Genomic DNA, 26993 nt, shown 5'->3' on the forward strand with positions numbered 1-26993 from the left:
CGTCCTCTCGATAGACACTCTCATTGAAAGGCCCTGCTCTAAAGATCAACTTCAACAGCACCAGCAATGCGCGCAACATCCTTTCCCCTCCTGACCTTCCTCGCCTCGCTGGCACCGGCAACAATCAAGGCCCAATCAAGCTCCAGCTGTTACAAGCTCGATTCATCCCTCACAGACCAAGGTGCCTACCAGTATCAATCCGCAGGCTACTGTCTCGGCCTTTGCAGAGATGCCGGTCTTGCCGTGTATGCCATGGCAGATGGCAACCACTGTTATTGCGGCAACAGTTTACCCTCCACCTCAGCAGACAGTGCCAACTGTAACATTGCTTGCGTCGGTTATCCAAGTGACAATTGTGGTGGTTCAGGCTACTTTCTCGTTGCGCTGACTGGGACGGGTACTCTCACCGGTGGCGGGACTCTGAGCGGTGGTATCTCTTCCGTAGGCGGAGCAGCAGCATCTCGTCAACCCACCACGCCAGTCACACAAGCGCGTACCTCGACCACAGTGGGTTCGCCTGTCACCATCACAACAGCTGTGGTACAAGGCGTGACGGTTGTTCAAACAGTCACCGCGCGACCAACTGCACAGCCCTCGAGCTCTTCCTCCTCCTCCGCCTCTTCACAAACGAGCAACAGCAGCCAAAAGAGCAGCGGCTTGTCAGGTGGTGCGATTGCTGGTATCATTGTTGGTGTGCTTGCCCTGCTCGCTGCCATTGGCGCTGGTATCTTTTTATGGAAGCGAAAGCAGCAACGCGATGAAAGCTCCCTCTTCTCAGGACAAGAATACAAACGTCACATTGAACCTGCCGCGGGCGGCACCTTGGCACGTCAAGGGAATGGCGGTGGTAGTTTTGCTGATACGCGCTTGGATACAAGTCTTGCCATGCGACGTGATTCTTCAGAGAGTTTTGCGGATAACCAGGATTACTCGCGAAAGATCCTTCGCGTTGTCAATTGAGATTGGCCTCGGGGTTGATTTTTTTGCGCTCTTTTCTATACACGTTGTACATCCTCTGCTCGGCGCCTGTCTCTTTCATACCTTCTCACAGTCATATCATATTAAAAAAAAAAGGACATTCTCTTTCATTCTGTGTATACAAGTAACATTGAACAGTATGAGAGAGGCCGGCGTCTTGACACTTAGAGTTTTGGGATCTTGAGTGTCTTGCTAGCCATCGCAGCACCCAGCAACGTAAACAACAACGTCGCCGTGTGTACTTCCAAACCAAGCACGTTCCATACGCCCAAAGGCAATGCCTCTCTCACCCATCCCTTGAATGTCCAAAATGCCATGACTTGAACGAGTAGCAACGACGTTGGAATGGGCGTTCCCTCAAAACTCGAAATCTTGCCCGTTTCATCCTTCTTCATACTCCCCACCGTCACATTGAATCGTGCAAGCCGCGTCAAGCCACACAAGACAAACACACCGAGCAGGATTTGATCCAAGACCGTTTGCATGCCCATGGCAAATGCAACAGTTGCTGGTGCAACACCAAAGGAAACCAAATCAGCAAGGGAATCGAGTTCTTGCCCAACGAGCGATGACTTGTGACGCATCCTTGCAATCTTGCCATCCATGACATCAGCGAATGTGCCGAGTGCGATCCAAAGCATGGCAGCGTAGAGGTAGCCTGTACTGTAATGCCCAGTCGTGGACAGACTAGCAAATTGAACGGCTGGAATACTGGTAACGGGGGAAGCACAGTATCGAAGGGAAGAGAAGATGGACATGACGCCTGAAAAGCCATTCACAAGGGTCACGTAGTCTGCCATGTGTAAATTGCGTACTGATTGTTAGATTGGCCTTGTTCTTTTTTGGTTGACGGATATACGCATGGAGAAGTGTTTCGTGTCGTTGACATAGTCGAGCAATTTCGATTCTGCCTGTTCTATAATGTGTCAGTGATGAAGATAAAGGAGCGGCTGCTAGTCTTACTGGCTGTCTTTGAGGGGGCCATCTTGCTTGGCCGTGGATAGATGTGGAGGAGGGGGATCCCTGGTGTCTGTTTTCATGTTTTTCCAACTCTTGTCGCTAGTGACGTAGCAGCAACCAGGACCAGGCACAATGAGAGCTTTGTGGTTTCATAAGTCTAATTGTCTAAACGGGCTCATCAAAATTGAAAAGGCTACTGCGGGCATGACTGAGAGCGAACATGAGTGTCGCCTCAAAACTGGAAGGAAAAGTGCTGGCCACCAAATGGATTGCCACCACCACCGCCGCCCTGCTGGAAGAAGAAGGGCTGTCCAAATGGACTACCACCGCCATGATGAGCGAATGGGTTGTGTCCCTGGTCAGGTGGTGCATTAGGATCATCGCCATTATCGAAGCGCTGCCTCAAGCCATCATCCGTTAACACCTCATACGCCTCATTGATGGCTTCAATCTTTTTAGTTTGCTCAGCTTTGCTCAAATCACCATGGTACTTGTCAGGGTGCCAGATCTTGGACAGCCGGCGATACGCCTTTTTGATCTCCTTCTTGGTAGCATCACGGGGAACTTCCAAGACTTTGTAGTAATCCTTTTGTTTGCTCTGTCTCAGCAGCTTTTGCGCTTTTTGCATCGCCTGCTGAACCTTGTCGTCTTCCCGTCCACCATGCTCGTTTGCCTTGTTCAACAAGTCAATGGCCCCGTCATAGTTCTCAGCACGCAGCAAAAGTTCGGCCTTGCAGCGCAGCGCCGTGAGGGATGTATCATGCTGGGCGAGCACTGCATCACAGTGTTCCATGGCCGTCGCTTCTTTGGTCTCTGTAAAGGCCTCACACGCCCTTTCCTTGATGGCAAGGGGTAGATCCATCTTGAGAGCAGCACTCAACAACCCCTCCGTCGTGAGTTGCGCAACTTGCTCGTCAGTTGCAGCCAGCACACCTTGTTTTTCCGCGGTACCCTTGATGAGCTTCTTTGCCGTAATCCAACTACCTGCCGCAATAGCCTTGTCGAGTGCATCCACTTGCTTCTGCAATGCCTTGAATTGTCTGAATGACTTTTTGCACGCCTTGGCATCTGGGTCGTAGTGGAGACATGCCTTGAGTTGCTGAATGGCACGACCAGGATCGTTCAATGCAAACATGAACAATGCCGATGAGAGGAGCTGTACCTGCGCGTCACTTGGATTGACCTTGCCTGCAAAGACAAGATCAGCAATAGCTTCCTCCAAGTGTCCAGCCATCACACTGCACTGCGCTTTGAGGTAGCGCAACTGCGACGAAGCAGACGCCACGTCAATCGCCTTTTCAACAGCCACCAAACACCCTGCTGCATCGCCCTTCTTTCGCAGCACCTCCGCTTCCTCTGCGGCGCGCTTTGCGTCCTTCAACGATGCGAGCATCGTCTTGGCTACATCCCCTTCTACTTTCGCAAATGCATCTGCCGCTGCATCCCATTGTCCCAAGGATGCCTTGACTTTTGCAACTTGCGTCAAGGCAGACTTGAAACCTGGCTTCACTTGTAGGACTTTTGCGAAATCGCCCAGCGCAGCAGAATGCCTGTTGAGAGCAAGGTATGCGGTTGCGCGTTTGAAATACGTCAGGTAGTTTTGTGGGTCCTTATCAATGGCTGCGGTATAGACGGTGAGGGCATCTGCGGTTTTGCCGCGTGCAAGGAGACTATCTGCCTTGTCGAGTGTCGCCTGCACAGGTTCATCGCCTTGTGCTGCGATGAGGGCTGAAGGGTTTGCTAGGAGCGCTAGGAAGAGAGCATTGAGCCAGGAGAGGTGCATCTGGATGTGGCCCAGGTGCCAGTAATGGTTGCCAGAGGCCTTGTCTCGTTGTGGAGCTGATGTAGGATGGGGTGTAGCTGGTGCAGAGTGCGAGTCAAGTGGCCACGCTGGTCAATTTCCAAATCGCACGGGAGCAGCAACAAACAGCAACAAGACCAGCGAGTAGCTACAGTCTCAAGCAAAGACTACTACAAACACTGGCCATGACAAAGCGTAGGAGAGGCGAACAGCCATCTGTAGTCATCAGTGCAGAGGTACAAGCACAGCTAAATCAGCTTCAACAGCTACTCGACCTACTGCCACAGGGCACGCGCATCCTCGACCATACACAGGATTCATCTTCCTCGCTGCGGCAACAGCTGCACGACGAGAGCCTCTCGAGCTTATCGATGGCTGGCAAAAGCTTTGATGCGAGTGTTGCGAGTATTTATGGATACATTACAAGCGCGACGGAGCGAAGAGCCGTTGCAGAGACGTATGCGCGCGTCAAGCACATTATCCATGCAGAGCAAGCACGCTCTATCATAAAGGTCAAACACGACCCAGCTGCAGAGGAGGAAGAAGAAGAAGCAGCAGGGGTCGATCTACCGGCACGTCCTGTTGGTGAAAAGCAAGCACTCATGTTGACGAGTCTTGCTGGTCCGCTCTTTTCCTCTGTTGCTCGTCGACTACCAGGTGAACCGGCACTGGATGTGGAATTGCCGCAAGGTGTCCATATGACGCGCATTGTACCGACACCAGCATCAGAGACGGGCTTGTTGATGGATCTACATACAAGCCAACAAGCACCGCAGAAACAATCCATCTTGTCGGTTAGCACAAAGGCAATGCCAGTGGTCAAGGTAGTCAAGCAGACTGATCCCTTTGCTGGAAAACAATTGACGATTGATAGCAGTGGGGCCGTGCTTGCTGAGCAAGACTTGCTGCCCTTACGCGTCAGCAGACGGCGCGCGAGACACGCTGCTTCTCAAGAGGCGCAAGAAGTATCCGACGAGTTTATGGCTGGTGTGCAACAGACACAGACCAGCACGACAGAATTCGATGAAGCACTCATTACTGCATATGAACCAGAAGCGGATCCGTCACTGATCCTTGCACAACTTGCATCCCTACAAACTGCGCGCTTCACGGAGAATCCCTTTACGCCGATACCAGCACAAGAACAAACGCTGGCTCAGCAGCTGCAGCAGTATTTTGCCGGTGCAATTCTAAAACAAGGTCTCTCAGCCGGTATATTGGCCGAGCACAAACGAAGACGCACAGGATATCTGATACCGCGTTATGCAGCAAGTTATTCAGGTTCTCTCCCACCGACTGCAGATCAGGCTGTCTTGTCGACGCGCGATCACGTCTTGCCGCATCCAGAGGTTTCGCCGCTTGCAAAGGATTTGTTTGTGCGGCAGCCTGGACCGGTTCCTGTGCGTGCGCCTGTGCTGACTACTCCTTCTACTCCTGCTGCTGCTGCAGTTGCCACTACCACTGCTCAGACTGTCCCGTCGCCTGTAAGTACCTGACTAGAGTAATGTAGAGTATTTCCCCCTGGTGCTGCCGTGAGAATTATGAATTTCGGAAAGAGAAAAGACACCACACCAGCAGCAGCCTCTCTTACATTATAAATTATAAAGCAAGCATGTCCTTCAGAGGTGGACGTGGAGGCTTCTCAAGGGGTGGCGGCGGCCGTGGTGGCAGTCGTGGTGGATTTGGCGGAGGCGGTGGTTTTGCCGGTATGCTTCTCTCTCAACCATTGGCATCAACGTGCTAATCCTACAAACAGACCGTAATGCGATCCCTGACCAAGTCCTCGAGCTCGGTACATTCATGCACCCTTCAGAAGGTGACCTTGTCTTTTCATCCACGCACACCAAAATCCCTTACTTCAATGCTCCCATCTTCCTTGCCAATAAATCACCAATCGGCAAAGTCGATGAGATCCTAGGGCCGATGAATCAAGTTTACTTTACAGTCAAGCCACAAGAAGGTATTCAAGCGACGTCGTTCAAGGAAGGCGACAAGTGCTTTATCGGCGGTGACAAGCTCCTCCCAATCGAGCGTTTCCTACCACAACCCAAGATCGCAGGCGTCAAGAAGCCTGGACGTGGAGGTGCGCGAGGTGGGTTTGCTGGTCGTGGTGCACCTCGTGGTGGTGCGCGCGGCGGGCGTGGTGCACCCCGTGGTGGATCGTCGTTTGGCGGCGGTAGAGGTGGTGGCCGTGGCGGATTTGGCGGGGCTCCTGGCGGTCGTGGTGGTTTCACACCAAGAGGTCGTGGAGCGCCGCGAGGACGGGGTGGATTCACTCCTAGAGGTCGTGGTGGGTACTAAAAGAACATGACCCGACCATCATCCTTTTCAATCGATGAGACTTGTATATTTTTTGATTTCTCAATCTCTACGACAAGCTGATTTCGATGGGCTACACATAGACGCGTGTCTTCTTGTTGCTCTCTGCACCTCCAGCAGGCGCATCACGCTTCTTGCCATGTTGACCATAATAAGCGCCCATGTTTTGCTCTGCTTGGGTGGCTGTCATGCGAGGCTCACGCTCAAGGTCCGCATGACGGTCCTCTGCCTCCCTATCATGGCTTATAAGAATCTCTCCAGGTGCTGTCAAGACGCTCTTGGAGAGTATTGGCGCTTGAATATTGTTTTCCGCACTAGCTGCACCGTACGCGCTGAGATCCGGTTCACTCATCGATGACAAGACTGCATGAAGGTAGGAAAGCACCTGATCCCTGAAATCCGGATACAACTTTTCCTTTGCAATTTCCAGCATGTGTTCCAACAAGACTGGATCGGATGGGGAGGCGCCCTCCAAGGGGAGATTTGCAACGAGTAATGCCAATCTGGCTGCTTGGCCTTGCTCCAGTAAAGCGAAATGAGGCACTTGGATCGAACGTGGTTTCAAGAGGCCATTCAATGCATCAGAGCCAGTCTCTCCATTCCGACCCCAAGCGAAACAAGCATTGAGCATACCCATACCAGTCGCGCCATACACGAGGTATGCCTCGAGACACGCAAAAAGCATAAAGTCACTCGCCATATCCGTCCACATGGCAGCAGGTGTTGTTCTCTGGCTGCGAAATTGCTCAGCAGAGACCATCATGAACCCTTCAAGGGCTTCAAAGAGCATGGGCGGTTTCCCAGCCAAATCCTTGTGCGTCAGGTCGAGCTCGGGGTTCAAGCCAAAGAGAGTAGCAGCTTCCTGTCTGATAGCACGCGGGCAGTGACTGGGTTCAGAAGAGAAACGAGCAGCTTGAGCAGGTGACGCGAGGCCAGATAGACAGTGCTCGACACGTCGCGCGTTGAGATATTGACGCGTACGATGACGCGTGATTTCCCGGCGTCGTTCATGTGTCTCGCGCGTTCCACGGGACAGACGATATGCATCTCGATACACGTACAAGATGACGAGTGCAGAGAGATGCAGTCGTTCCGTTAGCTTCTGTGAGGGGAGCCTGGGTTGTGCGCTGTGTTCAAAAGAGAGAATCAAGCCATCCACCAGGCCTACCAGGCGCCTGCCTTTAGAAACAGGCCGCGGTTGTCGCAGATGATGGCCGCGTGCTTCATGAAGGACAGTCTTAGCAGACAGCCATAGGAGATAGTCCAGAATGAGGGTATTGGTGGTCTTTGTCAGGTGCTGGGCGGCCTCCTTTTGTTGAGCAGCGTCCAGCGCCTGTACTGGTATCTTGGGTGGCATATTGTATTGAATGGAGAAGAGGAGATGACTAGCACTGAGGGGCGACGACAGGATGCATGCTTGTATCTCTCTGGCGCTGGCTGCTCTGTGCTTGTTGATCTGACTGCCGCCAGAAGTGAGATTTGAGATTTGAGATTTGAGATTTGTCCTTTTCGCTCCACTTCCCGACACACAAGAGATAACAGATAGCAGATAGCGGCCACGGCATCCGGCCTTCACTGTCAGGCTCGGCATCCGGTAAATCAGCTCTCTATGCAGTGATATGCCGCTCCTATCCTGCTACTGACAGTCTGACACAGTCTTCAAAGCTCAATTCTCACAGCTTAAGCTTCTCCGCTTCAGTCTCGGGTCAGCCCATCTCAGACTTGCTAAGCCTTGCGGCTCATTGGAATTGATTGCTACGGGAAGTATGCTAGAAGGGCATCAAAAGTCTGCCACACATGGGCATCTACTTCATTTGCAGTTCTCAGCGTGCACGCGTCCATCCTTGTAGGCTCCGTCCTCGACGACACGAAAGTAGCAGGAATGCTTTTTGCAGAGGCGTGTCTTCGAACCTTTTGAGGCACAATACCAGAAAACCTTCTTAAGTGGATCATCGCGGAATATGACCCAGCATTCGCGTGGCTCTGGCTTGAATTCAACAAGAGTGCCGGGTTGGCACTTTTTGATATCCAGCTTGAGAACCGTGCCTGTAATCTGCAAGCTCCCTGAAGGACAAAACATGCTGTGCTGTGCGATGTCAACAAGATCATTCGTGCCGTCGATTGGCACAGCGCCCAAGCACTTCTCCGTGGTCCTGGGGATTGTCGAAGGCGTTGCCAACATGACAATAGAGCTGATCACACAAATGGCGCGCATAGTGCACCTGGAGATAGCGTGTTAGTGCGCTGATTATGCAAGGCTGGGGCATGCTTACCTTGGTATATACTTTGATGCTTTCAGCTGGAGCAGACGGGTGGGAACAGGTCAGAGAGGTGGACGTGTCCACTTGCTGGCAGCCGGCCTCTCCTGACTTATCGCTTTTGATACGACGCTTGCTATGAATAAATCTGGCCACTAGAGCGACCATGCTCCCTATGCAGTGACCTAGAAAGCCAATGCTTTCGTTTGCGCGAAGCGTCTTTTCAAGGAGAGAGGTCAAGAAATGTCGTGTCAGTGTCGCCATTCGTCCGCGCCAAAGTTCAATGCTCTTAGGCAACCCCTGAATTTTCAATTTCGAACGTCTAGTGATCTAGAGCATTACGAAACAAGTACCAATTATAGAGCGAATGGACCGTCTCATTCATGGATCATGATCAGGAGCAATGTGTCGGACCTCTTGATAGTAGCCAAAGTCATGTTAGAAAAGGTTTGAGAATACAAGAAGACGACTATACTTCAGCATTGGTTGCAACAGAAAAGGGGGTCTTCTGCATGTCTCCGGCCTGAAACAGCTTGATGATGAAGAAAAAAGCTGTTCTCCAGGCTGGCTGGGTGAACCTAATCTTCACCACGCCATGACCATCGTCGTCGCACGAGTACTCGACACTGCCCGGCAGCATTCAGGCCTGCTGATCACGGTCGAGAAAGGTCTGAATAATAGAATTGCAATCTCTTTCGCCGAGTCGCAATGCCCGTACTCGTGGTAAGATGTCGTCTTTGGCAAGGAGCTTACCTTCGCGAGAGTGTATGCGAAAGCTGTACTGGGACAGCTTCTCGTGCCATCTTTCGTGACGTCTGGTGATAGGCTTTTCTTTAGTAGTAAACACTTCCATGTTGCGATAGTCTGACCAAATGGTGATTATGCCTCCAGCTTCCTCCAGGTATGGACGCCATTCTTCCAATGCTCTGATAATGGCGAGCAGCTCTTTATCATGCACATCATAGCCATATTCTGCCGCAGTAAAATTCTTGTTTCGAAAGGCGATGGGATGCAGCAGCTTATCTTCGCCATACTGCAATAATGCTGTGCTCATAGCAGAGTCAGATGCTTCGACCTCCACGAATATCTGCTTCGTTTGGTCGAAGAACAACATACTTGGTGCCTTCATAAATGCCAGCTTCAGCTGCTTCATTGCTGTGTCTTCCTCTGCGGTCCACTTGAACTTGGCCGTTTCGTCAGCAAGCAACTTGTTCAATGGCTTGACAATGACACTGTAGTCCTTGATGAAACGACGGTAAAAGTTCACAAAATCAAAAAAGACCTGAACATCCTGGCGAGTCAGAGGTACAGGCCAGCGAGTGATGACAGGAATTTTGGGCTTGTCTATTGACAGACCCTCGCCACTCACCTTGAAGCCCAAAAACTCAACAGAAGCTTCGGAGAATGTGGTCCCCTGGCTATTGACATGCAAGGCATTGTCATCCAGAATTCGAAGCACTGCCTCGACATGATTCTCGTGTTCATTGACATCTCGAGAGTAGATGAGGAGGTGGTCGAGATACACGACAACTGACACGTTTATTAGCTCTTTCATGATTCTGTTCATCATGCTTTGATAGATCGTTGGCGCGATGCATAAGCCATATGGCATGACTTTAGACTCAAAGCGCCCCAGATGTGTGGCAAAGGCCGTCTTCCACTCGTCACCTGCACTTACGCGCAAATCCTCAGCTCCGCGCAGATCCAGCTTGGTAAAGATTTTGGCGCCGTGTAATTGAAGGAGCATCTCATTGACGGGCGGCAGAGGGGCTTTCTGCTTGACAGTGATTGCGTTGAGGCCGCGGTAGTTAACGCATAGACGTAAAGAACCGTCTTGTTTCTTGACAAACAAGCATGGAGCACAAGTCTCGCTGGCAGAGGGTTGCACGAAAGCCCCTTGCTCCCGTAGATAGCTTCTAAGCAAATCCAGCTCATTTCTAGTGGCTCGAGAGGCGGCAGTAGTGTGTGGCATAGTATCAGCGTACTAGTGAGCGCTGAGACGTCTGAACCCCGTACCAATGTGCTAGCAGGTGCTGACTCGGTTTGATCTCCACGAGCTGCAGTCGATTGGGTATTACTAATCTATAGCAAGAAAGCAGTGGTGTTGCTGGGCCTGCAACTGCGCATGCAGTCGATGAATGATGGTTGTTTGTTCTGACTCCCTAGACTACCAGCCAAGATTACAAATGGCCCCAACCGCCAGCCGTCCTGGCTAGTGGCCAGTATATCGAGGGATCCGCATGATGCCGGGGTCTACCGACTCTACACAATCAGCGCCAAAGGCAACAGTGGCCACATGATGCTGAGATAGAAATTAGAATCTATGGTTCATGTGATCGTAGAGTAACTTTCGCTTCTTGCCGTTCCACACATTCGCTATTTTGCGAAGTGAGAAACCTTGAAGTCGTGGAGCATGTTCTCTTCAGTACGGAGAATTGACAATACTGGAACGTGATCTGAGCTGGCGTACTGGTGTACTTAATGATTCCCTTGTTGGGTTCTTCAATGATCGCCGGCTAACCATGCTCACATCATTGGGCAGCGCAACAATGACATTCTTGTCACTGCCAAATTTGAAGTTGTCGGCCTTGACTTCTTCGGCATATTTGCGAATGCGGTACTTGTGCGCTTGACTCTTGTTGACGACCTGGTTGAGTGTCCATGAAATGACAAAGGGACCTGTGGAAGTGACGATGGATGTTTCCTTTGTATCAACACCAGCGTTGAATTTGGCAGGCGTAAATGAAAGCTTGCCTTGCATCATGGCAACGTGCTCAGGCTCAAGTTGCAAGATGCGCGGCCGAGGCTTGCTATCCTTACCAAAGGACTTTGTGAAGCCCGAGCTGCCGGCATTCTTTCCTTCTTGAATCGTCGTGTCAATCAGCAGAATGTACGTCTTGGTCGTTGCCAAGACCCATTTCCCATCAGCAGAGACATCCATGCCAATGATTGGCGCAGACATGGGTGGCAAAGCAGTCTTCGCATTGATGCCGAGTCTGTCGTACAAGCGAATATCACCTTTGGCTGAAGCGACCGCAATGTGGCCAGCTTCAGTGGTTGCAGCTGCAGAAAAGTCGTTGGCCGACTTGTACTGCTTGTATTCAGAGTCAACAAGCTTTGTGCCGGCGAGACGCGGATCAATTCGGTACAGGCCAGTCTTTGAAAGACCAACAAGAGTCTGTTCACTCGTCATGCCGGCGTATTTGAATGCAGCAGTAAATGTGTGTAGAGGAACGTCATCATGTACTTTCCACTCCTCGACAACCTTGCCGTACTCGAGATCCATCTTGAACAGGTGCTGAGAGTCATTCGGGTCTTGCAAGATCATGTTGGTGTCTTCATTGTGCAGCATCACCTTGCTAGGATTGAACTTGGCACCCTTGAGCTTTTGGACCTTGTTGATGCTGGTCGCAAACTCAAGCTTATTGTCATCAGTATGCCGAAAGACGCCAATCTTGTCGCCGCGAACAACGAACGAGCGATCATGCTTGTATCCGACAGCCAGTTGTGAATTTTCCCCTTGTCCCGTCATTTCGGGAACTTCATCTTCTTCCTCATCTTCGTCATAATATGCCGGTACAGGCGCGTCTTGCTCGTCCTCGGACTCCCCAGCTTCCTCTTCTTCCTCGAACTGCTCCATCTCCTCATCTTCCTCTTGCAGAGACATCAAGTAAGCCCGTTCGTCATCTTTTTGCTTTCCCCATCGGAGTTCATTGAGATGCTCCCATAGTGCACGCATCACTCCCTCCTGAAATTTCTCGAGCTCCTTGGCATCTTTAAATTTGAGCAGCCACGAAAAGGCATTGGAGTCATCGTCGTAGTAATTCCAAATGAAGCAAAGCTGCTCGTAGTTGAAGACAGGATTCATTTCGGCCTCCATGGGTTGACCGAGCCAGAGCTTGCCTTCCGCTTCGAGTGCATCCCGAATACTGAGCCAATACTCCCACTTGCCAGTTTCAGAGACTGTTGCCGTGACGAGTTCATGCTGAAGGACAAAGACTGCAGCTGAAGCATCAAATAGATGCAGCTCTGCTTGCACAGTTACGAGTTCCTCAGTTGCATTTGAAGGTGCACTCACTGCAGCTGGTGTTGAGGCGAGCTGCTTGTTCTTGGACGGCGAGGTCTCGAGCGTCCGAAATGTCTGTTTGGTCTCTCCTGGCGACGTAGGCAGTGATGTGACTGGGCTGGCTACGGAGTCAAGGCGGAATTCTTCCAACTCTTCCTCAGTCGCTTCCTCGTATGATTTGCGGTACTTGCGCTCGTATAGACACTGCACAGCGACCAGTTCAAAGGTAGCCGCTTCTTCTGGTTTGGTTGAGGGATCACAGACAAACGTATATGAGTCGCCCATATCCCCATCGACGTCGCGCCATTGGAATATTGTACAGCCGTCCTTATCACTCGTACAGAATCGAATACTCTCATCGAGTAGGTATGATTTGAGGTCGCGGTCGTCGTCGCCTAGTCCATCCTCTTCAAGATCTTCCTCGCCCTCCTCAAACGCGCGCTCAATCACGAGCTGGTAGTGATAGGGCGTGTTGCTATGGTTAACTTGATGCGCTAGACCAGCGACAAGACTTACGTGCGCCTGATTGTTGCTTGCGCATCCTTAAAGATGCATTCTGTAAAGCCCTTGATACCGCCGGGTCTGACGAGATAGAGCTGGCCCGCTGCAATGGTACATATCTCTAGCTTTGTATCTGTGCCAAAGAGCTTCTTGCTCAAGCTCCTGAGTGCGAACATGGGTTGTTGTGTAGGTGCTACGCTGTTTATGTCTTTGCGCAGGGAACAGCAATTCAGGAAAGGCCTCCTCTGCATTTACCACTTCCACTGTACGAAGTTCCATTGGCCCGGCAATGACTTATAGTCTCAGGGCTCTATCAAGGTGCAGCACTGTACATGTGGACATTCGATGGAAGAGCGAGCGAAGTTCTCGGATAAGTCACACAGCAGTATGGCGAGCCTCTGACTAGATAGATTCGCTCGTAGCATCCTACAAGCAGTCTAAAGATGGGGTCCAGCGAGTCACTCAATCTTTGCCCTAAGCTCCTCCGCGTAAGCCTTGAGCTCGCCCATGTCACCTGATTATTAGAAGCCTGCGAAGGAGCACAGAGGAAACTCACCCTTTGTAGCAGGCCATCCAACGACGAGCCCTTCACTTTCATCCTTGATGCTCTTCTTTGGAATGATGTGGAAGTGGACATGGCCGACTTCTTGATGGGCTTCAGCACCTGTAGTGATCAGCAAGTTTTCTCAATGTTTTCGACCAGAGTATCAACAGTGTCTGTGAGAGATAGACAGTCAGTAGATAGGCATACCGTTGTTTTGGAGGATATTGTAGTTCTCTGAGCCGACTGCAAGTGCGACCTTCTTGGCGACTGGCAGTAAGTCTGCAAGACTTGCGTCACTCAGCTCGTGCATCTTTTCTGCATGCTCCTTTGGAATGACGAGTGCATGTCCCTTGTTCAATGGGCCAACGTCAAGAAAGGCCAGGGTCTTGGCAGTCTCAATCAATCTATTCTGTCAGCAGGCGTACCGAATTCCAGCTTGGTGAGACGTGCTTGAAGGATGGGATCTCTCCCTTGACTATTCGGCAAAACAAACAACTCATGCTTGATGTCGAGAACACTGCTTGGCTGTTGGGCAGTGCACGTATGGTTTTAGAGCTCGTTCCGTGAGGTGGATCAGTTGAAGTGTGGGGGACGGCAATTTCAGATGGAGCCCAACAGACCGAGGAATAACTACTCACTATCCTCGCTACGTCTGCAGCCTCTCCAGCTCCTTGATGAGATCCATCTCCTTTTCAGCAGTCGCCATATCATGCATCCTCTCCTCATCGCCACGTGTCGGCGTCGTTGACATACTCGACGCTATACTACCTGCCGGTGTTCGACGACGCTCAGGAACCTGAGGCTTATGCTTATCCGCCTGAAATGGTTTCACATCCGGTACGGGAGGTGGCGGCGGTCTTTTACCGTTGGTTGTTGTCGTCAATAATGGCAGTGCTGTTTTGCCCTCGACTAACGGTGCCAGGCTCTTGCGAAGCGGTGGCGGTGGTTTGACTTTTGCGACTGACGTGACGGAATCGAAGGAGCGGATCGAGGCAGATGAAGAAGAGAGTTCAAGCTCATGCTCAGGTTCTGTGGGTGAGCCCAAGTTGAATCCTAGTATCGTATTGACGAGAGACCGTTTCCGCTCAGGAAATGACGGTGGCTTTGGCAATCGAAGCCGCCGTTTCCTTGGTGGTAGTAACCAAGGGACTGTCAGACATCTTGCTAGCAATCGTACAGTTGTTGCTCCAACAGGTCCGAAATGACTGCATTCGACGTTGAGTGATGTCAATAGCTTGACGAGCTCCGTGGCCTTATAGTGCGGTGGCTCACAAAGTTGTGAATTAATTAACAGTGGGTGCAGCACTCGGAGGTAAGTATGTCGCAGGGCTTCTGACTCAAGTGGTAAGTCATACAGTTCTCTGATAAAGACATCAACCAGTACATGCAGGTCGTTGGTAAAGAAATATTCATATGTGGCCTCGTTGGTGAACAAAAGAAAGAGCACCTTGAGGATCAATAACTGAACAGATGGATCGCGCTCTCTGTTCAAAAGACGGATAAGATTCTCGCCAAAGCACTTGAAACGCGGGCCATGCATAGAAAGGACCTTGATGATGCAATTCTCTTGTGGGTCTTGAGATGCATTATCGGCCAGAGCCAGCGACGTGTTTGACGGCGATCGGGGAAATGGCTGTTGTGTCTGTGGAAGAGAAGAGACCATGTACTGTTCATTGAGAGCGACGAGCAGCTTGATGCATTTGTATGAGAAAGGGTCTTCCTCGTCGCGACCGAATTCGACATAGCGCATCAGGAACCAGATCGCCTCTTGGTCGAAGCTAGCAAGATCTGTCCGGGAGAGCTTTTGCATCCGACAAAGTTCATACAGCACAGCAATCGCGAGCCTCGGGAATCGAACGCTTTCGAGAACGAAATGACGAGCAGCACCAATGATGCTGGGAATACTGCCAGCACGCTTCATGAGCTTGAATGTTCTCGGATGCCCTTGACCGTAGAGCAGCAATAGATAGAGCGTAATATATGACTCGCCGGGCCGATCAATGTCAATCGGCGTCGAGACCAGGGCTGCGCACAAGTCCTCTTGATGCGTATGAAAGGTCTTGCTATCCAAGATGCGATCACAACACGCTTCCACGTCCTTGTCGCTCTCCAAATATTCCGCGCCATGATGAGCCAGAGTGTGTATGATTTGCTTGAGCCAGGCCTTTGGGTCGTCTGGACACAGGGAGCTGTCCAGCAGCGCGTCCAGGCGCGCATAAAAGTCTTTCTCAGTGTCGACCGGCGGGTCGCTTTCGCTGTCCATACACCAGGCACGCCGTCTTATATGTCTGGTGTCGGAGGCTCCTTTTGATATCTTATAGCTCTACAGGCATGGATAGATGGTAGCTGCAGCGCGTCGCTCCGTGTTGTGTATTTGTGCTGCTCGAATGTCGACGAAAGAACCACGACGACATCTAGATCCAGACCATCCCTCTCTTCGTTTCAAGACAAGAGCTCATCAGCCCAGAAGCTATGGAGACACGGAAACGCAACAAACGTCAAATCGACTTTTCATCTTCTGAGAATGAAGAGGAGCCCGAACCGCCAGTACAGTACAAGGTGAAGCGCGTCATCTTGAGACAGCCTAGCGCACCAAACGCACCGGCCGCTCCGCCGCCAGCAGCCAAAGCAGCAGCGCGGCCTGCAGCAGATGTTCTTGACCTTGATGGCGACGATACCTCCGAATTGTCCGAGGCAGACTCGCTTGACGAAGAAGAACCAGAGCTTGACGAAGAAATGCTAGAGGATGAGCCAGACCTCCAAGGCGCGTCAGACTATGATGATCCAGACGAGGATGAAGAGGATATCCTCAGGACAATGATGAAACCCATGATTGATAAGTCCAAAAAGACGAAGCGTCAAAAAGCGCGTGATGCTGCATTGGAGAGTGGAGAACAATCTGCTGGACTTTGGTCGCTGCCTACGGGAAGAGAGACAGTGAAGCCTGTTTTGACTGCAGAGGAAGCGGCGCTGCGCAAGTCGGAGAATGCACGCAAGCGCAAGAATCAGAATGAAAAGAAGCTTGAGGAGGAGAAGCAAGAGACAATCAACCGTCTGCTCAACAAACAGGCTACAAAGGCGCGTGGCGCTGTCTACAAGGCGTCAGTGAACGAAGCACTGGACGATGACGATGAGATGGCGCCAACAGTGAGGGCGACAAGACCGTTGCCGCGTGGTATGGTTCGCTATGTAAGCAACAAGGAGGGTTCGACAGTTTCTCTCCCGTCAGAGGCACTGGGGCATCCCATGACGGTATCGCTCTTTGGGCCCGCTCCTGTTGCTGTAGGAGAGAAGGCTTCATAGTCCGTAGCTCTAGGATAAGCCTCAGCTGCTCTCGTCTCCTCAAACTTGCGGAGTTCAATTCAAATTCGCCGCGTCGACTCTCAAGCAGCTCTCTTCACCCTCGAGCGCTGACGGTCGCGCATCATCCTGGCTCAGGCGCAGGAGCTCGAGGCCGAGCTGCATGGACAGCCTCCATCGCGCCATCAATCGCGGCATTCAACGCTACCTCTATGATCCTGAACCCGCTAATGACACCCCACATGAGCCGATCGCTTGTCTTGGTCAAATCTACCACAGTTCTGCCCCGGCGCCTGCTTCGTCGAACGAGACTGGACTTACAGAGCGCTCTCAGACCATTCCTTGGCCGCGCGGATTTCTCAATGATGTAGAAGCGCGGTTGTGGTTCACCTATCGATCAGGCTTCCCAAAGATCCCAAAGAACATTGGACAGGCACAAGCATCTCCTAGCGAGTTTGGCAGTAGTACATTCCGCTCAATGGCTGGTAGGATTAGTCAGGATGGGTTCACGGCGGACACAGGGTTTGGCTGCATGGTGCGCTCAGCGCAGACACTTCTTGCCAATGCTCTTCTGACGCTGCACTTATCGCGCAGCTGGCGGCGAGGTGACGATGTACAAGGCGAGTCCCGGATCTTACGACTCTTTGCTGACGACGAGCGCGCGCCATTCTCCATTCATCGGTTCATGGAACATGGCGCTGCCGCTTGTGATAAGCCTGCAGGACAGTGGTTTGGCCCACAAGCAGCAAGTCAGTGCATCAAAGCGCTTAATCAGAATCAACGTTCATCGCAGTTGGCAGTTTATCTTGCAGACGAGCAAGGTGGTTCTATCTACGCTGAAGAGGTACTCAAACTAGCCCATGCTTCCGCAGCAGACCAAGACGGAGAGTTCGATTTGGTACCTGACCCAGATCCGCCCTTCAAGCCGGTACTCATCTTGGTCCCGTCGCGCCTTGGCCATGACAAGATTAATCCGCGATACCATTCAACCCTGCTCAGCTTGTTCTCACTCGAACAGTTTGCTGGGATCGCTGGCGGTCGTCCGGCCTCGGCACACTACTTCTTCGCCAAGCAAGGTCAGGCAGTCTTCTTCCTCGATCCTCATTTTCCAAGACCTGCATTACCCTTCATTGGCGAGAATGCAGTCTACTCTCAGGAAGAACGCGATAGTGCACATACACGCCGTGTTCGTCGGATGGATCTGTCTGAGATTGATCCAAGTATGCTCATTGGATTTCTCATTCGTGATCTTGCTGCATGGCAGCAATTCCGTCAACACCTTCAAGTAGCGGAAGTCCTTGGCAAAGACTCGCGTGCGCTTCAAGTCTGCTGCGTGATGGAGTCACGCCCATCACTCTCACCCTCTATCGAGCAGAAATCGCCTATTTTGCCAACACGGCTTCACAGGAAGAGCACAAGTCATCATCATCATGGAAGTCGTACTGGAAATGGCAGGCTGGACCTGCAGCGCCAGTCATCACTCGAAAGCAATCCATCCATGAGCTACACAGAATCGTCCTTAGCGGATGCTGGCACCAGTCTGGATAGCGGCGAGATGATTGGCTTGCCTGGAGAACAAGACGAGGACAATTTTGGCGTGATGAGCGATGAAGAGACGTCAGTCACAGCGAGCGACGACGAAGCAATTGATCTAGGAGATGTGACTGTTGGCAATGAGCAAGACGATATACTCAGCGATGAAGAGGGTCCGCAGTAATTACAACAATCTTGAGGGTACACTTCTTTTATTATCCCTATGTCTACTTGACCTGCTTGACGGCATCAGCAACACCTTGTGCAAAATGGTCAAGGTTTTTGGTGTTGAGACCAGCCATGGAAATACGTCCATCCATCGTCATGTAGATCGAGTGGTGCTTGGCAAGGTACTCACACTGCGGCTTAGTCAATCCGGTGAAGGAAAACATGCCAATCTGCTTGACGATCGACGACCAGTCCCTGTCTGTACCGAGTCCCTCGAGCTTGGTCTTGAGTGCCTGCCGCATATCAATGATACGGTCAGCCATTCCCTTGACCTCACCCAACCACTGCTTGTTGAGCTGTGCGTCACCCAACACCTCAGACACAATACGTGCACCATGAATAGGTGGGTTGGAGATCATGGGTCGCACAACGATCTTGAGCTGCGACTCCACACGCTTTTGCTCCTCAGCATCAGCACAGAGAATGCTGAATGCACCAATACGCTCTCCGTACAAGCCCATGTTCTTGGCAAAGGACTGCGCGAGACAGAGCTGGTGGCCTTGCTCCACGAAATAACGCAGAGCGTAGGCGTCCTTCACGGTATCGCCGGAGGCGAAACCTTGGTAGGCCATGTCGAAGAAGGGGAAGTGACCCTTCTCCTTGACGACGTCAGAGATCTGGTGCCACTGCTCCTTGGTCGGATCGACACCCTGGTGATTAGCTTGAATTTTATGAAAAAAGGTAGGCATACAGTAGGGTTGTGTGCACAAGCGTGGAGCAAGACAATCGAGCCTGCAGGCATGTTCTTGATGTCCTCGAGCATAGCATTGATATCGAGTGAAATGGTTTCTTTGTCGTAGTAACGGTATTGCTTCACTTCAAGACCCGAGTCCTTGAAAATGGGCGTGTGGTTGCCCCATGATGGTGTTGGCAAGTAAATGGTCTTGTTTGGGAACCAACGTGCAAGGAACTGTCCACCGAATCGCAATGCTCCCGTACCCGAAATGGACTGTGTGATGGCTACACGACCATCCTTGATGGCAGCTGAGTCAGCACCGTATGCGAGGACAGCAGCGTGCTTCGTGAAGGCTGGAACACCAGTAATGCCGGCGTACTCCTTGTCGAGTTGCTGCTCCATAATCTTGCGTTCGGCTTTGAGCACAGATGGCAGCACGTAAGGCTTACCCTTATCATCACGGTATGCACCCACACCCAGGTTGATCTTTTTAGGATTTGTGTCCGCCTTGAATGCCTCAGACACGCCGAGAATGGGGTCTGGGGGTCCCATCTTGACGTGCGCCCATGTGGATGCACAACGCAGACGAAGTGCTGATGTGGCAGTCCTGCTCTGAATAGTCCTCAACATGATCTGATTGTCAGCGGGACCTTTGTGAGGCAAGCAATGGCACTCACGAAGCTGTATCGATGGATGTGACCTGAAGGCCGTGCTGTCGGTTCAATCTCGTCGGCACGATCGCGGTGGTGACGTCTCGCACGTGAGCTTATGTCAGCGAGAAAGCCATCTGAACATCTACCTGCTTCTACACCTGGGCTGCTGGGCATATATACAATACAATAGTCTCTTCATCTACGTACCCAATCCCACTCGTGTATTCTTGACTGTCGCTGTCAGTGGTATAGAGATACCGATATTGCCGACAACGCCAAGGCCCGTTCCATGACTCCAGCCGAGCTTCTCGAGCATGGCACGACCACGATTCGACAGGGCAATCTCAGGTGCATCCACACCAACAATATCACCATCGCGCAGTTTACCAGCGCCCGCCCCCGCTGCTCTGCTGATACCGCCGCCGCCAGGAATCTTGCCCTTGCCCTTCGTCTTGATCTGCATTGGATCGCGACGCTTGGTGCTGCTTGTGTAGCCAATAGTCTTTTGTGCTTGTACCATGACTTCCTCGATAAAGACGGCATCCGGCAGATTCTTGGCAGACGAGGAGTGCTTCGTTTTGTACAACACAGGATAGCGTCGCTTTCCGCTGCCTTGACTCTTTGTCTGCAGATTATATCCGTGCTGGGCAATAATGTGAACAGCTCGGCGAATAGAGCGGTCCATTGCAGGCAAAGGCAACTGCTCCACGCCCACATAATCCGCGTGTGAGACGAAATGCTTGATGATTGTGTGGTACTCACTCAAAGAGCCATGACCAGCATTGGCAGCATGTGCAGCGCGTGCACGCTTTGCGCGCTTTCCAACCAGTCCTTCGGCATGCTGCTGTTGACGATCTCGTTTCCTGGACTTCTTGGAAGCCTTGTCAGCTTTCCATTGCGCAATGAGTGTTGCTTCAAGTTCTTCGTCCGACAAATCCATGTCTTGCACGAATTGATTCAGGTCCCGCCGACGAGCGCCAGAGGCCGGCAAGTCTGGCAAGGACTCGGCATCATCTTCTCCTGCAGAGTTGTAGTCGTAAACATTAAAATCGTCATGGAAGAGCGCATCGCTGGCAAAATCATTGTAACGATTGCGCGAAGACTTGTTGTAGTTGAGCGTAAACATGTTCTCTTCTGCATCAAGAGGAGCTTCAAGCTCGTCTTCGTCCAGCGAATCCTCTTGATTATCCTCGTCGTCTTCTTCATCGCTGTCCATAGCCGTATTGCCAAAGGCATTGGCTGGACCGAGTCCCGCCAGCATCTGTGCCAGCAAAGGCGCTTCGTCCTCGTCATCTTCTGCCGCATCTTCATCTTCTCTCCAGCGCGAATTCTCCATATAATCGAGGTGGATGGCATAAGCTTCATCCATACGCAGTTGTTCCTGCGCGGCTTGCTGTCTTTCCCGTTTCCTTTGCCCGCCGCGTTTGCCGCGCGATTGGGTCTCTGCAAAGGCATGTCCTGAATACGGTCTGGCTGTCGTAGTTGTTTCGTTCACTTCTACCAAGACGGGGTCATCAATTGTGCGGGCCCATGGTGTAGATATTCCACTGTGTTCCATACCGACGGGTGTGGATGCAGCTGTCATATTTAGCGGTCGAGTTGAAGTCGTAGGCATCTCTGTAGATGCAAAAGTCGTGTCTCCCTCCGTGTCTACAAAGAAAGACACTTCTTCATCCAGTTCCTCGTCGCTCGATGCTGTTTGAAAATCATCAGACGTGATTTCTTCATCCTCTTCATCCATTTGATTTGCAACGTCTGAAGCCTGATCATCAAGCTCGTCGTCTACTGCCATAGAATCAAGGAGTGCGTCCATATCAACCGGCGGAGAGGTTGTGGCCGCGTCCACTGTGCGGTTGGGATTATTGAGCGATGTGACATCCGGAACGAGGCTTTCATCAGTCTCGACCTCGGTGGCCTCCTCAAGAGACACGCCTTCAATTGCTGGGTTCATCAGCTCGTTATTGACTTCAACAGCAGGTTTCTCCACGATAGGCTCATTCTGCAGTAGAGGTGTTGCCAAATGCTCCGGCTGACCTTGAGAATCGACAGCAACAGGCACATCTCCATGAAGTGTTGCTAGGAGTTGATCTGCAAGCTGCTCCTTACTCTCATCGACTGGAATTTTGAGCTCCAGAGACATAGTTGCATCAGGCAGTGATGGTTCGGCCAAAACACGCATTGCAATCTGATCTCTGAGCAGCTTTCCAGGATCATATACCTCCTCTGCCCTGATGAACACGATAGGCGAATGCCGTAGCTTAGACGTTGCCGCTGCGCCCTTCCAGAGCCGCTTAGAGCCCAGTCTGCTAGAATCCAACGCCTCATCTATCAGTGTAAATGATTTCTGCTGCACTCCAGTCCTTTGCACTCGACTTGAGTGTGCAGGCGAGTCTACAGGCGCGTGTCAGCATGCCATATAGATGACGACAGGAATGGCCGCGCTGTCTTATTGGGAGTGTACCTGTATGCGCATCACGATGCTTGTTCCCTTTGCCGATCGGGGTAGTCTTCTTCCCTTTGCGAGCACCAGGCGGCGGCTTCCGTTCCTTCTTCTTTTTTCCTGGCATTGTTGTATGCGTAACGAGCGCTTGGTGAAGATAAGTTGTGTCTGAACCTTGTCGCGCTCATAGATTGTCGCCGCCTCGTGCTTTGATTTCGTCACTACTACTAAACAACGTATAGCTGGAGCTAGAGCTCTCTTTTAAGGTACGACACGGCCGAGAGGACATACTCTTGTCTTAATACTTACTATGCTATGGGCCTGATCAACAAATGGAACGGGACTAGCCCGCACGGCCAAACCGCCTTGCATTTGAGCAGCTTGTCGAGAAGTCTTCAACGACTGCTGAAATCATATCCGCTTTTGATGCGCTTTCGACTAGGGAACACTCTCCATGTCCATTGATATTCGGATAGAATGTCAAAAGACTCAAAACGTCGGCTCTCTTACTGCGTGGTCGTATCGGCCGTTTGTCGTCAACAGCTACTTTCGAAATGTTCAGACTTCAGAGGCTCAAGCAATCAAGGAGCAAGTGCAGATCTCGAATCTCCTCCCTGACAAGTGCCCTGGCAAGTTTACGAGGCATGCGCGAAAGTTTGCTTCAGGTCCTCACCACTGAGTCACCATATTGACAAAGGTCTCCAAGAGAGATGAACATACGACTCCATCAAGATGCTTCGAATGTCACGCTGTGGCTCTCCCTGGACTCTCCTGCGCTTTTTGCCTTGAATGAAGTCGCAGAGGATCAGGAGCGTGCTAGATGAAGAACACAAGGGTCAAGATGGAGACCGGCGCGACTCATGAATGCTTCTGCTCAGCCACATACGACTGGCCCCAATTCGCATATGTCATGCCAAGATCTTTTGCAGCTGACGCTGAAATTGATGTTAAGAGCGCCCTTAGAGCTTATGTTTGCAATTATGCAGCTGCTGGAAACGACCCAGCCCGAGACCGACAGGAGCGGCTTAGAGAGTCAGACTACTGAGCTTTGATGGCCGACTCGTATACGATGCAGCTCGCGCTCCTCTCGACATCCCATTCATCCGAATCCAGTGCTGTCATGCACGGGACTATGGATTCCTGTTCTAGTGGGAAATGGGCTCGATGCTGGCGCCAAGAGCGTATAGTGGTAAGGGGCAAGGTTGCGTCGTTGTCAGGGACTTCAGTGCAGGCGTGAGGCGTCCGACAGATGGAAGCAAAGAGACAATCAAGGGTGACGCGTCAACTTTAGCCATGCTCTTCACCGACGTCTACTACGCCCACCTGCGCTGAGGCAGAGTCCCCTGTGGACGATCCTAGGTCCTTCCAATCAAAAGCTCACCAATTTGTCAGATGGGGTTGATTTGGATACTTTTACTGCTGAGCTGCGCACTGCATGAAGCTCTTAGCCATGAGGGCATGCAAATCGCGATCATTGCGCGGCGAACTATCGCCCTCTCAAATAAGTCAAGCGGAAAGAAGTGGTGCGAGAGCCTCACTATAGACTCGCTTCCTCATGAATTTGCGTCGGATGCAACTCTCCTCTTGAATCTAGTCGCCAAATCCAATGATTTATGCCTTCAACCCAAAGTCAAAGATGCTGGCGCAAGTACGTTTCCCATCAGCTGGAGTCGCCGGGAACATGGGAAAATCTTCTATTTTCCCCTTTGGGACGATGGAGCCGGTACCTGCACAATTCCCACCGGTGCGGTTGTAATTTGGCGTGCTCGTACGTCTGACAAGGTGCAATTCAAGCGATCTGACGGAACGACGTATGATTGCGGTATGGTCGGCATTGGTCGCCGTTCAGAGAAGACTGAAGAACTTGTTGCCAGCCGAACACCAAGTTATCGATCTCCCCCCGGCGGCCGACTCGGGCCAGCACGGCGACACCACTCTCTCCTTTGACAAAATATCGGATCCGGCCGTCAAAGAAAACGTACGCTGCAAAAAGCAGTCCTGGTGATCATTTAGTGACGGATGTTATTGAAAGAGATTTGCCCGCTGGAAGACAATAGTAGACTTTGTAGCCTCTCTTTGGCCACACCAGCCCCTACCACGCGTACGTTCAAGATGCATACTACAGACAATATGTTCAACAATCGGAGCGCGCTGCTTTGTCTATTGGACATGCTTGGCACTTTGCAATGTGATGTCTACAAATGCAGCTCTACGTATCCTTGACGAGCGGATTCTCACTATAGCTCTCACCGCCTGATCCCTTGAGCTCATTGACGTGCACTGCTGCATCTTCCGAGTCTGCCAGGTACTTTTCGCACTCAAGTGCAGCCATACAGCCGCTACCAGCACTGGTGATGGCTTGTCTGTACTTCTTATCCTGCACATCACCAGCGGCAAACACACCGGGAATAGACGTCTCTGTTGTGCCAGGTGTTGTTTTGATGTACGCCTCTGTGTCAACATCGAGCTGCTCCTTGAAGAGCTGCGTTGCAGGGTCATGTCCAATAGCGTAAAATAGACCGTTGACATCCAATTTGGAAGCCTCACCCGTCTTGACATTCTTGATGCTCAAATGCGTGAGCAAGCCCTTGTCATTGCCAAAGCACTCTTCAGCAACAGTGTTCCAAAGCATCTTGATCTTGGGGTGCGCTTGCAGCCGCTTGCTCATGACAGCAGAAGCACGCAGCACGTCGCGTCGAACCAGAACATAGACTTCCGATCCGTACTTTGTCAAGAACAACGCTTCCTCTGCCGCCGAGTCACCGCCACCAATCACAGCCAATGGCTTATTGCGGAAGATGGGCACAGCACCGTCACAGACGGCACAAGCACTGATGCCATTTTGCCAGTACGTCTCCTCTCCTGGCAAGTTCATCCTTCGAGCACTTGCACCGGTTGCAATGATGAGTGCATCACAGGTATCCGTTGGCTCTGATTTGCCTTCCTCTCCCTCACGCCATAGCTTGAATGGCTTGCTCTTAAGGTCGACCTTGGCAATCGTCTCTGAGATGATGGTTGTACCGAACCGTTCACTTTGTCCGCGCATCTCCTCCATGAGCTCTTGACCACCAATGCCTTTGCTGAACCCGGGAAAGTTTTCAACGTCTGTGGTGGTGGTAAGTTGGCCTCCAGCAGCAATACCATTGGCAAGCATGCCTTCAAACAAGACTGGCTTGAGTTCTGCACGAGACAGGTAGATGGCGGCAGTATGGCCTGCTGGGCCTGAACCAATAATGATGATTTTGTTGTGTTGCGGCATCTTGCTGGGTGCTGTAGAGAGAGTCTGTTGAGTGGCAAAGACAGTGGAGATGGCAGCAAGTCGTCGGGAGGATGTCCGTAGCATGCACTGTCTTTGTCGTCGAGCTGACAGATGATTCCAGCAAAAAACGGCTATATTCGGCTATATTCCCATGCCTGGGGCGCAAAGCGCCCTAGGCGGTTTATATAGACGTTTCATGGGTTTAAATGACATCGCTAGCCGCCGTTCATTGTGAAATGCAAAGATGAGTACCCTTGGGTAAGTATTGGAGCTCTCTATAGCATCGATTCTGTTGGTGACTGCTTTTCCCTGATGGCATGGTCGCCTGCTTCGAACCTCCAATGAGCGCAAATCATCAGATGGCTCGGCGACAAACGACTGCATCTTCGTCGACCTATCAGTACCCTGAACAAACGCGTTGCAAACTATCCGTTCCTCAATGTATGCTTCAGGATGTAATGAAGTTTGCGTTAGATTGAAGGAAGCCAAGCAGCTTGCTTGACCTGCTTCCTATATCAGATTAGAGCTTGTCAAACAGTGTTATACAATTCGTGGTGCAAGCTGAAGGCAATGTCAATCCTGAATTCCTCTTGCGTTCATACTGCAATACACGCCAGCAATTCCATAGTCTCAAGATGTCTGGCTTCAGCTTTCCTAACTTTACGGAGCGCTCAGCACGACTCAAGTTTTGAGGGGTGAAGCACACAATGTACTGCTTTCAAAGCACCGCATGATTGGAGACTGCAACTCTTGCAGACTCTGCGCATATCACTTGAGTGCTTTCCCTTTTGGATGAAAATTTCGGGCGCCGAGGAATCAACAGGCCGCGGTACTGGTGCAGGAGCGGCGAGGTTCATATGCCTGACAGGCTGCTCAGGCGGTCTGGTCGGTCCAAGGTTGCACACAATAGGGTCGCTTAAAGTGAGATGACGCATTTCTGTTGATAGCCTCGCCTGTTAACCAGCCGCTATTCGCCGCATCGTGGACGAGTGCAAGAAGTTTGTCAGCTTGTCGTTCATCCTCTTCTTCTCGTCACTCTCTAAGAATTTTCTGACATGGTCGACGAGCTTGTATTGCATGGTCTGCCCATCAGCCTTTTCGTTGACAGCTCTGGTGATGTGCATATAGCCCTCAGCCGAAGGCAATATGTTTTGACGCCCACTTGACCTTTGCCATTCGTCCAGAGCGAATCTGCATCAATCCCTTTCTGCTCTAGTTGTCACGGGAGCAACTGCACACTTTGTTCCGAACTGGCTGGCGAGATAGTCGTGGACCTGTTCGTCTTTTGCATACGATTGAAAACCGTGAGATGTGCAAAGCTCCGGGGAGAGGCAGGCTACTCCAAATCGTTGGTCGAGATAAAGAGAATCGCGATCAGCGTATTCATCCACCACAACCCAGTGACGCAGTACTTCTGGGACAGGTATGCCAAGTTCAATGTGGAGCATTTTGAGCTGATCTTAAAGCTCGAACTTGT

General features: G+C 51.5%; 17 protein-coding genes across 17 annotated transcripts; 6 read left to right on the forward strand and 11 right to left on the reverse strand.

Annotated features, from left to right (window-relative positions):
- Positions 1-66: 66 nt before the first annotated feature.
- Positions 67-960, forward strand: BCR37DRAFT_386586 (uncharacterized protein; the record flags this gene model as incomplete). Its single annotated transcript, XM_040870456.1, has 1 exon — positions 67-960. One exon carries the CDS (start codon positions 67-69, stop codon positions 958-960), a length of 894 nt encoding a protein of 297 aa, XP_040726446.1.
- Positions 961-1142: 182 nt separating this feature from the next.
- On the reverse strand, positions 1143-1886 carry BCR37DRAFT_345379 (uncharacterized protein; the record flags this gene model as incomplete). The annotated part of the gene is made up of 3 exons (XM_040867621.1): positions 1143-1636; positions 1691-1792; positions 1838-1886. Coding segments are annotated over 3 exons (645 nt in total), but the record flags the coding sequence as incomplete, so codon positions are not given.
- On the reverse strand, positions 1842-3801 carry BCR37DRAFT_378451 (DnaJ and TPR domain-containing protein). Its single transcript, XM_040869045.1, has 2 exons — positions 1942-3801; positions 1842-1894 (listed from the first exon to the last, which is right to left on the reverse strand). The coding sequence occupies exon 1, from the start codon at positions 3719-3721 to the stop codon at positions 2171-2173; it is 1551 nt and encodes a 516-aa protein (XP_040726448.1). The 5' UTR covers positions 3722-3801; the 3' UTR covers positions 1842-1894; positions 1942-2170.
- A 72-nt stretch (positions 3802-3873) lies between these two features.
- Positions 3874-5340, forward strand: BCR37DRAFT_378452 (uncharacterized protein). Its single transcript, XM_040869046.1, has one exon. The coding sequence runs from the start codon at positions 3925-3927 to the stop codon at positions 5233-5235; it is 1311 nt and encodes a 436-aa protein (XP_040726449.1). The 5' UTR covers positions 3874-3924; the 3' UTR covers positions 5236-5340.
- Positions 5341-5351: 11 nt separating this feature from the next.
- On the forward strand, positions 5352-6040 carry BCR37DRAFT_345760 (Gar1/Naf1 RNA binding region-domain-containing protein; the record flags this gene model as incomplete). The annotated part of the gene is made up of 2 exons (XM_040867638.1): positions 5352-5433; positions 5496-6040. The coding sequence occupies 2 exons, from the start codon at positions 5352-5354 to the stop codon at positions 6038-6040; spliced, it is 627 nt and encodes a 208-aa protein (XP_040726450.1).
- A 36-nt stretch (positions 6041-6076) lies between these two features.
- Positions 6077-7526, reverse strand: BCR37DRAFT_378455 (uncharacterized protein). The gene has a single exon (XM_040869047.1). It carries the CDS (start codon positions 7413-7415, stop codon positions 6132-6134), a length of 1284 nt encoding a protein of 427 aa, XP_040726451.1. The 5' UTR covers positions 7416-7526; the 3' UTR covers positions 6077-6131.
- Positions 7527-7868: 342 nt separating this feature from the next.
- Positions 7869-8273, reverse strand: BCR37DRAFT_386591 (uncharacterized protein; the record flags this gene model as incomplete). The annotated part of the gene is made up of 1 exon (XM_040870457.1): positions 7869-8273. The coding sequence occupies one exon, from the start codon at positions 8271-8273 to the stop codon at positions 7869-7871; it is 405 nt and encodes a 134-aa protein (XP_040726452.1).
- Positions 8274-10738: 2465 nt separating this feature from the next.
- BCR37DRAFT_345644 (VID27 cytoplasmic protein-domain-containing protein) lies at positions 10739-13059 on the reverse strand (the record flags this gene model as incomplete). Its single annotated transcript, XM_040867632.1, has 2 exons — positions 10739-12857; positions 12899-13059. The coding sequence occupies 2 exons, from the start codon at positions 13057-13059 to the stop codon at positions 10739-10741; spliced, it is 2280 nt and encodes a 759-aa protein (XP_040726453.1).
- Positions 13060-13341: 282 nt separating this feature from the next.
- On the reverse strand, positions 13342-13927 carry BCR37DRAFT_402312 (HIT-like protein; the record flags this gene model as incomplete). Its single annotated transcript, XM_040871903.1, has 4 exons — positions 13342-13397; positions 13440-13547; positions 13635-13831; positions 13878-13927. 4 exons carry the CDS (start codon positions 13925-13927, stop codon positions 13342-13344), a joined length of 411 nt encoding a protein of 136 aa, XP_040726454.1.
- A 653-nt stretch (positions 13928-14580) lies between these two features.
- Positions 14581-15270, reverse strand: BCR37DRAFT_338989 (uncharacterized protein; the record flags this gene model as incomplete). The annotated part of the gene is made up of 1 exon (XM_040867318.1): positions 14581-15270. A coding segment is annotated over one exon (690 nt), but the record flags the coding sequence as incomplete, so codon positions are not given.
- A 524-nt stretch (positions 15271-15794) lies between these two features.
- BCR37DRAFT_267140 (PAPA-1-like conserved region-domain-containing protein) lies at positions 15795-16810 on the forward strand. The gene has a single exon (XM_040866761.1). The coding sequence runs from the start codon at positions 15900-15902 to the stop codon at positions 16728-16730; it is 831 nt and encodes a 276-aa protein (XP_040726456.1). The 5' UTR covers positions 15795-15899; the 3' UTR covers positions 16731-16810.
- Positions 16630-18649, forward strand: BCR37DRAFT_269596 (uncharacterized protein). The gene is made up of 2 exons (XM_040866767.1): positions 16630-18028; positions 18100-18649. Exons 1-2 carry the CDS (start codon positions 16891-16893, stop codon positions 18273-18275), a joined length of 1314 nt encoding a protein of 437 aa, XP_040726457.1. The 5' UTR covers positions 16630-16890; the 3' UTR covers positions 18276-18649.
- On the reverse strand, positions 18429-19877 carry BCR37DRAFT_378461 (mitochondrial aspartate aminotransferas-like protein). Its single transcript, XM_040869048.1, has 3 exons — positions 19842-19877; positions 19180-19797; positions 18429-19138 (listed from the first exon to the last, which is right to left on the reverse strand). Exons 2-3 carry the CDS (start codon positions 19792-19794, stop codon positions 18488-18490), a joined length of 1266 nt encoding a protein of 421 aa, XP_040726458.1. The 5' UTR covers positions 19795-19797; positions 19842-19877; the 3' UTR covers positions 18429-18487.
- Positions 19878-19949: 72 nt separating this feature from the next.
- BCR37DRAFT_378465 (uncharacterized protein) lies at positions 19950-22393 on the reverse strand. Its single transcript, XM_040869049.1, has one exon. The coding sequence runs from the start codon at positions 21994-21996 to the stop codon at positions 20017-20019; it is 1980 nt and encodes a 659-aa protein (XP_040726459.1). The 5' UTR covers positions 21997-22393; the 3' UTR covers positions 19950-20016.
- A 1082-nt stretch (positions 22394-23475) lies between these two features.
- On the forward strand, positions 23476-24335 carry BCR37DRAFT_267135 (uncharacterized protein). The gene has a single exon (XM_040866760.1). The coding sequence runs from the start codon at positions 23650-23652 to the stop codon at positions 24202-24204; it is 555 nt and encodes a 184-aa protein (XP_040726460.1). The 5' UTR covers positions 23476-23649; the 3' UTR covers positions 24205-24335.
- A 131-nt stretch (positions 24336-24466) lies between these two features.
- On the reverse strand, positions 24467-25516 carry BCR37DRAFT_402314 (thioredoxin reductase; the record flags this gene model as incomplete). The annotated part of the gene is made up of 1 exon (XM_040871904.1): positions 24467-25516. The coding sequence occupies one exon, from the start codon at positions 25514-25516 to the stop codon at positions 24467-24469; it is 1050 nt and encodes a 349-aa protein (XP_040726461.1).
- Positions 25517-25661: 145 nt separating this feature from the next.
- On the reverse strand, positions 25662-25900 carry BCR37DRAFT_378468 (uncharacterized protein; the record flags this gene model as incomplete). Its single annotated transcript, XM_040869050.1, has 1 exon — positions 25662-25900. A coding segment is annotated over one exon (239 nt), but the record flags the coding sequence as incomplete, so codon positions are not given.
- Positions 25901-26993: the final 1093 nt, after the last annotated feature.

The sequence above is a fragment of the Protomyces lactucae-debilis genome, assembly GCF_002105105.1.
Source record: "Protomyces lactucae-debilis strain 12-1054 chromosome Unknown BCR37scaffold_6, whole genome shotgun sequence".
Classification (NCBI taxonomy): Eukaryota; Fungi; Ascomycota; class Taphrinomycetes; order Taphrinales; family Protomycetaceae; genus Protomyces; species Protomyces lactucae-debilis.